Source organism: Lolium perenne, chromosome 5 (assembly GCF_019359855.2).
Source record: "Lolium perenne isolate Kyuss_39 chromosome 5, Kyuss_2.0, whole genome shotgun sequence".
NCBI lineage: Eukaryota > Viridiplantae > Streptophyta > Magnoliopsida > Poales > Poaceae > Lolium > Lolium perenne.
The window spans coordinates 7,857,717-7,868,846 of NC_067248.2; the positions used below are offsets into that span (position 1 = coordinate 7,857,717).

The 11,130-nt window shown below is 45.1% G+C and overlaps 2 protein-coding genes across 2 annotated transcripts; both read left to right on the forward strand.

Annotated features, from left to right (window-relative positions):
• The first annotated feature begins 1,576 nt into the window (after nt 1-1,576).
• On the forward strand, nt 1,577-6,715 carry LOC127299044 (uncharacterized). Its single transcript, XM_051328919.2, has 12 exons — nt 1,577-1,686; nt 1,763-1,834; nt 2,239-2,412; nt 2,495-2,629; nt 3,485-3,624; nt 4,116-4,199; nt 4,316-4,441; nt 4,787-4,939; nt 5,403-5,504; nt 5,988-6,158; nt 6,243-6,322; nt 6,464-6,715. Exons 1-12 carry the CDS (start codon nt 1,632-1,634, stop codon nt 6,483-6,485), a joined length of 1,314 nt encoding a protein of 437 aa, XP_051184879.1. The 5' UTR covers nt 1,577-1,631; the 3' UTR covers nt 6,486-6,715.
• Nucleotides 6,716-8,692: 1,977 nt separating this feature from the next.
• On the forward strand, nt 8,693-9,852 carry LOC139831394 (uncharacterized). Its single transcript, XM_071820658.1, has 4 exons — nt 8,693-8,820; nt 8,940-9,011; nt 9,380-9,553; nt 9,686-9,852. The coding sequence occupies exons 1-4, from the start codon at nt 8,766-8,768 to the stop codon at nt 9,850-9,852; spliced, it is 468 nt and encodes a 155-aa protein (XP_071676759.1). The 5' UTR covers nt 8,693-8,765.
• Nucleotides 9,853-11,130: the final 1,278 nt, after the last annotated feature.

The window sequence follows — 11,130 nt, forward strand, 5'->3', positions numbered from 1 at the left end:
CAAGGAGCAACCGTAACGGATCGGATCTACTAAATAATGATCAAGCGGGGTGCCGCCCCTACACCTAAGATAGGTGTAAGGGCGGCTAGATGTATAAGGGTTGCACGACGATAGCATATGATATGAAGAACAATGCTAACCCTAACACATCTAAGATAACTACGTTGCTCGCCATCAAAAAGGCTTCAGTACGAGCAACGCATGAACAACAAATAAGCTTGTGCTGCCTAGATCGCAAGATGCGATCTAGGCAGCATGATGCTTACCGGAAGAAACCCTCGAGACGAAGGAGTTGGCGATGCAGCGAGATTGATTTGTGGTGAACGTTGGTTGTTGTTTATTTCATAAACCCTAGATACATATTTATAGTCCAGGGGACTTTCTAATTTAGGCGTGCACCTAACCGTGCACGGGTTAAACTCTATCTTTTAATCTAAGATGCGATCTACTATATTACAGATACACGGGCAATCTAGCCCAAACTCTTCGTGCAAGGCCGCTTCAGAGATCTTCCACGTGTAATCTTCCAAGCTCATCTCCCTTACGGCCCATCTCCTGATTTGGCCAAAATCTGGTGATAACACGGTCATGGGTTGCTTGTAGACGTGGGCCTTTGAGAGGTGTAGGCCGGGTAATCGGTGTATGTTCGGTGGCGTCTCGATTTTTGCTGCTTGATTGTTTTTCTGGATGTTGTAACTTGTTTCATCTCCTTTGGAGCTTAATGCAAAAATGAGTTGCGGGTACTCGACAACAATTGAGTTAACAAGTCTCCTTAAGAACACCGATTCATGTTCATTCTGGACAACTACATGTACAACCACCATATTCTGACTTGAACCTAAAAGGCTTTTTTTTGGTAGATGGGAGTTCAATACGAAACTCGATCTATATCGATAACGGCAAAATGGTCTTCGATCCTCCTCACCTGCTGCGCGGAGGTAGATTAGTGATTGAACACGTGCATCAGAAAGTCATATTTACCTGTTTTTTGCAACCATGAAAAATTCTAACCCATGGTCAGTTGGCAATGTCTCCGAGTTTAGCTAAATTTGCCAGACAGCAAATACTTCTTCAAAACATGCCTATTCGGATGAACCATGGCTAGAAGATGTGTTGGCCCTTTTGAATGGCGTAGTCTTTCTAGCATTGTAACGAGATTCAGTGACTTGTCAATAACCTCAACATAACTGGGGGCGGCCCTAAGGAGAGCTGAGTAGACCCTGACTAATAACTCACGGGTTACAATTCTACATACAACTGGGAGAAAAATATCCGAACTTTCGAACGTACAGATCGACACCTCACTTTTTTTTTTCGCGCGGTCAATAATCGTCAATGAAAAAGATGCCGAGAAAGCAAGTTCAAAGTTCAAATTTCAAAATTCGAATGGGAAGGGAGATGGAGAGGCCGTGGCCCGTGCTTCTGGCACCACGTCAGATCGTACGCCAAGGGAGAGAGAGGGGGCACGTGTCGACCTGCCATTGCGTCTCCTGCAAAGCTGCAATCCCACTCACTCACTCACTCCCGTTTTCCCGCCATTTACCCCTCTCCCTCTCGCCCATTCCAGAAGCTTCCTCCGTCGCCTCGTCTTGCTCCGCCACCGCCGCCACCGCTGCCGCCGAAGACGGAGGATGGGGACCCGGGACATGCCGCTGCCTCGCCTGTACGAGCTCCTCCACGGCCAAGGTCACCCACACCCTGCCCGCCCCTACCCTCGTACGGCTCCCTCCGCCGCGCCGTCTCATCGCTTCTTGTTTTGCAGACCGTGACCGCTGGCCGCCGGAGGCCAGGTTCCTCGAGGCCGCGCACCACGGCGACGTCCGCAAAATCAAGAGTAAGGCCCGCACCCAGCTAATCCCCACACCCGTCTCTCTCGTTCTCTCCGGCGTCCCGTCTCAGTTAGATCTGGGGGCGTAGAGGGGTTTCAGTTACAGCGCGATTCGCTTCCGGCTTGGCGCGGATTAATTGTGGGTGAGAGCGACGCGTCTGATGTTGCGGTTTCGTCCGGATTTGGTTGCGTCTGATGCTGGGGTGATTTGGGCGTGCTGATTCAGGCTGGGCCGCCGGGGCGTCTGATATGATACTTTATGGCGGCAAGTTGGGCTTTTCATTACTACCAAGTTCTTCCACTCATTAGCTAGGGATCAGCAGCGATTTATTTCTCATGTGGTGGCCACTATTCAGTGTTCTTGCCGTGCTTCCTGACTGAAAGCGCGCCCCTTTCTTTGACGACTGCAGAGATCGCGAAGGAGCTGGACGTGCAGGGCCGTGGGATCCCGGCGACGGTGGCCAGCACGACCTACATGGGCATGAACGCGCTCCACGCCGCCGGGGGCCGCGGCAGGCTGCCAGCCTACCGGTACCTGGTTGAGGAGGTCGGGATGGACGTCGACAAGCCCGACACCGCACAGGGTAACTCGCCTCCCCAACCCCTATTCAAGGCCTAGTTGTATGAATCGATGATCATTATTAACTTCAGCTGGCTTGATGCTAGCTTTCACGCCTGCGGCGCATGCCGTCACCAACGGCTGCCTTCCCGCCATCAAGTACCTCGTCAATCACGGCGCTGATGTGCGTCAGCAACGTTCAAAGGGGAACATCACTCTTCTGCATACGGCTGCACTTCTTGGTATGAAGAGGAACTTCGCTCCATTGTTACTTTTCCTGCATACGGCTTGCGTTTCGATGCATTGATAGATAGAAAGAAGGTTATATATACATGTCCACGAAAGGACGAACACCCCGCACTACAATTATGTACTATGTTGCATCGGATGTTATGTCGGAGAGCCTTTGCTTCAGTCTGGAGAGGAATTCCATAGTCATGGTTTTTTTCTTTCATTCTTCGTACAATTGATAATACTGCTTTAGGTTGGAGAAAGCAAAATAAGTTTGATCACCAGTCTGTCTCTGAACTTCTGTAAGACAGCTAACTACCGTTGTCTTGGCACCCCCGTTTGCTAGATCTTTTAGGCACTCTAAAGCGCTTAAACGGAAGGTACGTAGATGGTCTTTGAGTTGTTGAAGGAGATGAGCATTGAGATGATCAAGAGCGATTCCTGATTTCCTGATTTCAGATATGTGAAAAAATCCATGCGTCATCGTATCACTACCAACCTTTTCAGTTTAACCATTGAAACTAGTTTCCCGATACATGTTTGTTTACCTACTATGATATGCAATTCTTGGGGTATCTATTTTGTAGACTATTTGTTGTAAGTTTGTAGCACATTTCAAAGCAACCCCATTCTCCTCCCCCAGCTGCCCTTACCCAAATGATGACTCTTAATTTAGTATTATTATTACTGCCTTGTTATCATAACTGATAATGGTAACTCTTCCTGTGCGTCTATTCTGAGAAATGTGAGGCAACAAAATTGCTTCCCACCACTAGTTATTGGAACTTTGTTGCCCTAAAACGTTTTGTTCATGTACTATTAATGTAGTTATACTGTTATGACCTTTCTTTTCTTCTTTTTATCAGGGTACTCTGAAATAGTAGAGTTTCTTCTCTCTAGAGGAGCTGATGTTGATGCAATATCCGATCTTGGGACACCTCTCGCGGTTGCTGCTCTTAGAGGATATGCTAGTATTGTCAAGATCCTTTTGCAGAACAATGCAGATGTACTACCCAAGTCCCTCATTAATATGTTGCCTTTTAGCTCCTTTTGTTTGATTTTGCTATTGTCTCCAATTTTTCCCACCTGTCTTTGAGGTATTTATTATGTCGTTTGGTGACTAAACCATTAAATGCCAAAAGTCATGCAAGTTTGAGTTATTTGCCCATTTTGTTCGCACCTGCACTACACTGGTGTGAAGATTTTTTTCCTGCAACTTGGTTCCCATGTGTCACTGACTAAAAAAATGCAGTAGGATTCCCTTAGGCTTGGCAAAGTATGGCACTCATTTTCATCATCTAACCTGAAACATGTTTGGTAAAAATTTGCTCTAAATATCGGTAACCTTTGTACACCAACCAAACAGGCCCTGCTCATAGGTGGTAATCTGTGAGGCTATACTCTTACCAAAGAAATTTTTTTCCCTAATAAATTCCATCTTTTTGTTGGAACTATCATATTTGTCACGAAATTTGAATTTCTTTCTCATTTTTCCAGCCCAACAAGGCTTCTTGTCAGTTTGGACCTTTGACATTGGCGTTACAAAAATCTTCTGTGTCCTGTATGAAGCTATTAATTCAGGTATAGTATCCTCTGTTTATATTGCAGTGGCTATGCAGAATTTCATAAACTGATGATTGATTTTACCTACTAGACAAATGTATGATGGGCTTGTCTTCTATACTTGTATCTGACAGGGTGGAACTAAAGTGAGCTGTGATTATCCTTTTGATAATCCATTGGTAAAGGCTGCTGAGAAGGGCTTAACTGAAGCTATCAAGTGCTTGTTGGAAGCTGGTGCAAACCCAAATGTTCATGACACGGTGAGAATGCTCCTTTTGTCACATTCTTGTGTCTTGCTTGGCTTTAGTTTCAGCAAACTTGTCTTATAATGATAACCGTATGAGTTCTGATGTAAGTACACCTACATGGTGCAATCTGTAAATAAAAAATAAAAGACTGAAGTTAAACTTTTTTTGTATAAGCTTGTTACTATTTCACGTTGTCTTTCATTTCGCCAGGTGTATATCGATGAAATACACTAACACTATGTCTACCTATTATGGTGGTAGTGAATCAATATGGTTTATATTAATCATGTCTAGAACCTTGCTTATTTCTTAACTAATGTATATTGCTTTTCTAAATCTTTTGTCGTTCCTCAACAGTTCGGTAGATTACCAATAGAGTTGGCTGCTGAGTATGGTACACGGGAAGATGTTGAGATTCTCTTTCCTTTCACCTCTCCCATTTCAACTGTGGAAAAATGGAGCGTCGATGGAATCATTAGTCATGTGAAGATGGAAATCAAGCAACTTGAGGTTCGTCACTGTACAAAATTGTATTGCACACCCACAGCAATTTTGGTCTACAGTAACTCTCTGAGCAACATTGGTCAACTCGATGTTTAACCAAAACTTCAAAGATAAAACTGCCCAAATTTTTTCCCTATTCCTGACTCTTATACATGTATGTTTCTTGCACCTGCATCACTGCCTAACCTCTATTCTTGAACTCATTTATTGGATGATACTTTATTGGATAATTAATTTGCTCTATTTATATTTCCTCAACTTTAGCCAAGCTATTTTTTGAAATAGCTCTCTTGTTTCTTTTCTATCTGGGTAGCAAGTGATAACAGGGGTTTCCAAACCTTCTGTTGATTAAAACTGTTTCTTGTATTCATTCATTTCGCTTTAGCATCTTGCTACAGCATTGTTTCTCCCTCACACACATCAAACCTCTTAATATATGTTTCTGACTGAAGTATCATGAGTTGCCCAGGATGGTAATTTTGTGAAAAAGAGGATGTCTGACCTGAAACGACAAGCGGATGAAGCATTCAAGAAGCAGGATTATCCAAATGCATCATTGCTCTATACACAGGTACATACTTACACTATTTTTTTCTATGTATACCTGAGGTAGAGCCATTAAACATGTTCCTCCATTATAATTTATGTTATTTATCATTAACATTATTTTATCTCGGCCATGCACAAAAAAGTGTCATGTTACCCTGTAATGCTATCACATGAACCAGTTGAAAGACTAGTCATAAGTGTGCGCATCTCGTCCCATATACCTGGTGTTAGCCAAACAGTGTAGACAGGAGAAGTTTCATGCTTATATCTACTGCTAATAAAAATTGGTAATAGTTTTATTTGAAAAAAAATAAGTATTGAAACACATTAATCTCCATCTTCTATTTCATTGAAAAGTAAAATAAGAATGGGACTGACTTGTTAATCGAAGTATCATTTTTCTGTCCTTGTAACCATGGGAGAAATGAGAAATTATTGGACTAAAGTGAGGAATGTTTCTGTAATGTGGCAATAACAGAAGCTTTCACTGTTTTGTCTGCTGCAGGCACTGAGGATGGATAACTTTGACGCTAAGCTGTTATCAAACAGGAGCTTGTGCTGGCTTCGCATGGGTGATGGACAGAGGGCTTTTGATGATGCGGCTAAATGCAAAAGGCTGCGCCCGAAGTGGGCAAAGGCTCACTATCGTCAAGGAGCTGCTCTGATGTTCACGAAGGTGCAATAGGAGAGTTCAAACTGACAATTGTGTTGCTCATTTCACATCTGCTATTTGACCCCTCCCTGTGCTTGCCTTCTGTAGGAGTATGATGGAGCTTATAGCGCACTCTCACGTGCCTTAGAGTTGGACCCTGAAAGCGAGGAGATTGAGAAATTGTTCTGGTAAGAGGTCCACCTTTCATATTGTTGTTTCTTGACTGGCATTAGATCTGTGTCGTAAGCAATCTTCAGATTCTTGGTTTTGCCAATAATCAGCAGAATTCGACCATCTGTTAACTTGTCGTGATCAACCGATTCTTGCAGGGAGGCGATGGAACTGAGGTGATCATCCTTACAGCTGAGAGAAGCTCGCTCAGAATGGAAGCTCTTTTTTTGGTGTTCTTGACAAAACGCTGAACCTTAAATTATGGTGCCTTTTTTGTATGCGATTCATGTGCCGTAGCTAAGGTAGAGTGAAAAGTTAGAGCAGAACTGGTTATATTCTGCTACTTATTTGGAGTTTTGCTGAAGCTCAAATCCTGTTTGTATGGAAGTGTGCAACCTGCTAAGCTAGAGACTAGAGTGAGAAGTTTGGTAGAAGACAAATAATATTTTGCACTGCAGTTCGCATTAGATGTGAAAGGAAACTTGCAGATCTTCTCTCTGCCCATTGCAAATGCTAGCATAATGTTTTATTTTAAAGAATGCTAGCATAATAGTTGCATAGCTTGTTCTGCAGGGTAAATTACATGAAAACATAATCATGTCTTAGTTGTCCTGATGCATCATCATTCAGGAATCATGCAGCAAAGCCAGTTGCTTGAACCGTTGCTGGTGATCCATCTGGTCAACTCTTTGGCATAGTATAAGGTGCATTATCATGCCTGTGGTCAATGAATTAAAAATATGCATGATAGAATATATGGATTGGCCATCTAAGAATAACATGTGCAGTAATTTTCTTGCGAAATATGTTCCTGTAATATGTGCTTTCACTATTCTATTTGACATATCATATGTCAAACATGTAGTCAAACTAGTGCATTCTGGAGACTCAAAAGACCACATCTTATATTTTTGGACTGAATTCTGCTTTTTACCCCATAAGTTGACTTTTTACGCTAATTACCCCCTTTCGTGAATTTTCACCGGGATTACTCCATTTGGCCAACCTTTTGCTGATTTTTGCGCCTTTTAAAATTTTAGGAGTGTTCTGATAATTTTTCTTTCTGAATTAAAACACTGTATTATTTTAACTATTATATCTGATAAAAACATTAAAAGTTGTTTCTCTACTAGTTGCTGGCATGCCATTGCATATGACACAGTGTTTCTCTATCAGAAAGTTCTTTTTTACTTCAGACTTTTAGAGAAGTGTTGCTTGTCTCAGCTAACCCCTCGGATTACTGGGATTATACTTACGTCGGGGAATTTCTCTAACATTGCATCACCTAGGTCACCAAAAATATCATGAAAGGGGCACACACACTACTCAGTTTAGGCACATGCTTTTGTATGTTGATTTTGCGCACATGAGAGGTAAATGTTCGATTAACCTTTAAGCCATCTCCACCGAAGCGATGCATTTCGGGCACTAAAGTAACTGCACGCATTCATCTGCGTTAGGCGTGGAAGCGAAATTTTCCTTCGAGCCACGACAAACCGTTTTTGCATGGGGTGTCCCCAGCGGCACGACGCATTTCACCGTTCCCATAATTTTTTTTTCATTTATAAAACAATTTACATAGCGTTAAAAATAAGAACATGAAAATATAAAAAGGCCATGGCATGCTAGACCCCTAACCCTAGCCTACTCTCGCTGTCGCTGGGCACCTAGGTCGGGTCGACGAGGTTTGCGATCGCCCATGGCTATCTGGGAATCGGCGGAGCAAATGCCAGTGCAGCCGGTGGTGGAGGTGGATGTGGAGCGGCCGCTGGTGCCCACGAGAGCAGCGGTGATGGATGAGGCGGCACCAAGTACTGCAACTCTAGGTTCAAGGCCTCTTCGTCTGACAGGCCCACTGACACTAGCCCACTCCCCGCCATCGCTTGGCACCTGGGTTGGGTCGACGAGGTTCAGGATCGCTCATGGCTATCTGGGAATCGGCGGAGCAAATGCGAGTGCGGCCGGTGGTGGATGTGGATGTGGAGCGGCCGCTGGTGCCCACGAGGGCAGCGGTGACGGATGAGGCGGCACTAAGTCCTGCAACGCCAGGTTCAAGTCCTCTTCCTCCGACAGGCCCACCAACATGTGCTCGATGGCTACCGAGGCATCGGTGGTGGCGGCTGCGGCGATGCGGACGCGAGTCTGCTAACATTTACTATTCTGACCTCTTTCATCTATGGTGATTGTATAGATGGGAGAGGGCAGTACAACTCGTTGAAATTCAAAATTCAAAACGTGAAGTGAGAAGCAAAGGGGAAAGGCCTGCACTGGTGTCAGATCGTACGATCCGTGGGAGGTCACGTGTGGAGCTTCCATTGGGCCTTCCCTCCCATTTCCCGCTCTTTTCACTCCCCTATTTCCCATCTCTCTCCAGTCTCCACTCCACCCACTCCAGAAGCTTCTTTCTTTCCTCGTCTTGCTCCGCCACCGCCACCGCCGCCGGCGAAGAGAGAGCGGAAGATGGGGACCCGGGACATGCCGCTGCCTCGCCAGTTCGAGTTCCTCCTCGGCAAAGGTACGTCACCGGCCGGTGGCTTCGGCGGCCGGCGCCCTAATTTGACCCAAATCAATCCATGCCTGCTCCATCTCCCTCCGCCGCCAGTCTCACCCTTCGATTCGCTCGCACTCGTGCAGACCGCGACCAGTGGCCGCTGGAGGCCAGGTTCATCGAGGCCGCCCACGACGGCGACGTCCGCACCATCAAGAGTAAGCTCTCCCTTTCTCCCAGGCGGCGGGTTCGCTCGCCCCCTCGCTAGATCCGGCGGCGTACGGTTTAGTTTACCGTGTGGGTTCCGATCTGGCCGCGGGTTGCCGGCAAGATTGTCGATTTCGCTTGCGATTTGGTCTGGAACGCCCGCTGGGGCTCGATTCCTCGGGGTCCTTGGGGGGGATTTTTTATTTTCCTCTTCGCAATCAGATTGGGGCTTTCTGGCACGAGGATCAGTGGCTGTTTCCTCCTGATTTGGGGCCGAAAGTGACCGCCTTTTGAGATGATACGACCTTCCTGCCACAAGTTCGGTGCTTTCTTGCTGCTACCTACCAAGTTCTTCTGAACTCATCTCCCGTTGTTGCAGAGATCGCAAAGGAGCTGGACGTGCACGGGCACGGGGTCCCGGTGACGGTGGCCAGCACCACCTACATGGGCTTCAACGCCCTCCACGCCGCCGGCGGCCGCGGCAGGCTGCCCCTCTACCAGTACCTCGTCGAGGAGCTCAAGATGGACGTCAACAAGCCCGACACCTCTCAGGGTGGGTAATTTGTTCGTTTTCCAGCCCGAAATTGTCGGGAGGGGTGGGCTACAGAAGCAGGCAGACCCCGTAGCTTTGTAACTTATCACCAACTGTGCGTAACTGGGTTGTTTATGTGGATCTTGTTGCTAGATCAATCACCTGCTGAGCACGCCGTCACCCACGGCAACCTTCCTGCCGTCGCCTACCTTCTCGACCATGGCGCTGACCTGCATCAGAAACGTCAAGGGGACGTCACGCTGCTTCACTCAGCTGCAATCCGTGGTATGGATGCTTCGTTCGTTGCCACTTTCCTCTGACCGCAAGACTATGCATTAGTTTCACGCTCAGGGACTCTGCTGTTGCCTTGCCCCTTGTTTTGTGCTGGACGTTTTTTTCTGTTTGAGAATTGTTGCGTGTTCGACGAGTGACTGACGGTGCACGTAGTATGCAGATTATAATCTTTTCTGCGCTATATTATGCAGATCGAAGATGCTCGAATGCAAAAGGGACGATATCACAGACATTGGGTTCATTGACCCGCACACAATGCATGTTAAAACCATAGAAGATCCTCTCTATAACAAGGATACACCGGAGACTTTGCTAAGGTTTTTGAAGCGACAACGTGACAAAAAGCTAATAATTTGGCCTTACAACTTCGAGTGAGTCTTACTGTCTTATAACACATTATATTTTGCTCACCGTATGTCAAAATTTTAACTAATGACTTATATATATGACACTACATATTGAAACGTGCGTAGGTTTCACTTTATTCTTCTCGTCATCAATTTGGAAATTGGAGAAGTTGAAGTCTATGACTCACTAAGCAAAAAATCGGAACTATACTTGTCTTGTTATTTAATGCTCAGAAGGTAATTTTAATTCTTATCGGTTTGTTTCGTTAATTTCCTGCTATGAACTAATTGATGACTCTTTTATGCATTTTCTTTTGTCGAGCAGCGTATGGGAAACTTTCATCAAGGAAGATACGTCCCGTGAATGGACACCGAAGCTGCGATGGAAGGCGAAAGTAAGTAGTACTACCTAGGTCCACACACCTTTAATTATCATACTTGACTATTGTTTGATTGAATTATATTCTTGTAAAGAAATGCCCGCAACAACCACAAGGGACCGATCTCTGTGGATTCTTCGTTTGCGAGTACATCCGCAGAATTGTCAGCGAGAAAACGAATAATGAAAGAAATAAAGAGGTACAAAAACAATCTTCACAAATTTGTTTTCTTATCATAAGTTGTGCTGAGTTTCGGTAATAGTTGTTTCATGTATTCATTTGTATCTTATTCTTTTATAGTTGGCAAGAAAGCGGAACAAGCTCTCAATCGATGACCGCTTCATAGCAATAGGCGAGGAATTGGCGGGATTTTTCCTTCGAGACGTCATACCACCATTCGCAGAGTACCACTATGAATGAAGATGTACATGTTACATATATAGTTGACTCGAAGAGTACCACTATGCTACATGTAATAGACATATATAGAGTACGCCTCGGAGAGTACCACTATGCATGAAGATCGATCTTCATGCATAGTGCTACTTAATTTGCGATCTTATGCAATTACATGTGT

What these genes read in the sequence shown, in the direction of transcription:
- LOC139831394 (XM_071820658.1), top strand. Translation starts at nt 8,766, where the DNA reads ATGGGGACCCGGGACATGCCGCTGCCTCGCCAGTTCGAGTTCCTCCTC. An exon ending in CGACGTCCGCACCATCAAGA is followed by an intron (nt 9,012 to 9,379) that starts GTAAGCTCTCCC and finishes CCGTTGTTGCAG; the next exon opens with AGATCGCAAAGGAGCTGGAC. An exon ending in CAAGCCCGACACCTCTCAGG is followed by an intron (nt 9,554 to 9,685) that starts GTGGGTAATTTG and finishes TCTTGTTGCTAG; the next exon opens with ATCAATCACCTGCTGAGCAC.
- LOC127299044 (XM_051328919.2), top strand. Translation starts at nt 1,632, where the DNA reads ATGGGGACCCGGGACATGCCGCTGCCTCGCCTGTACGAGCTCCTCCAC. An exon ending in CAAGCCCGACACCGCACAGG is followed by an intron (nt 2,413 to 2,494) that starts GTAACTCGCCTC and finishes GCTTGATGCTAG; the next exon opens with CTTTCACGCCTGCGGCGCAT. An exon ending in GCATACGGCTGCACTTCTTG is followed by an intron (nt 2,630 to 3,484) that starts GTATGAAGAGGA and finishes TCTTTTTATCAG; the next exon opens with GGTACTCTGAAATAGTAGAG.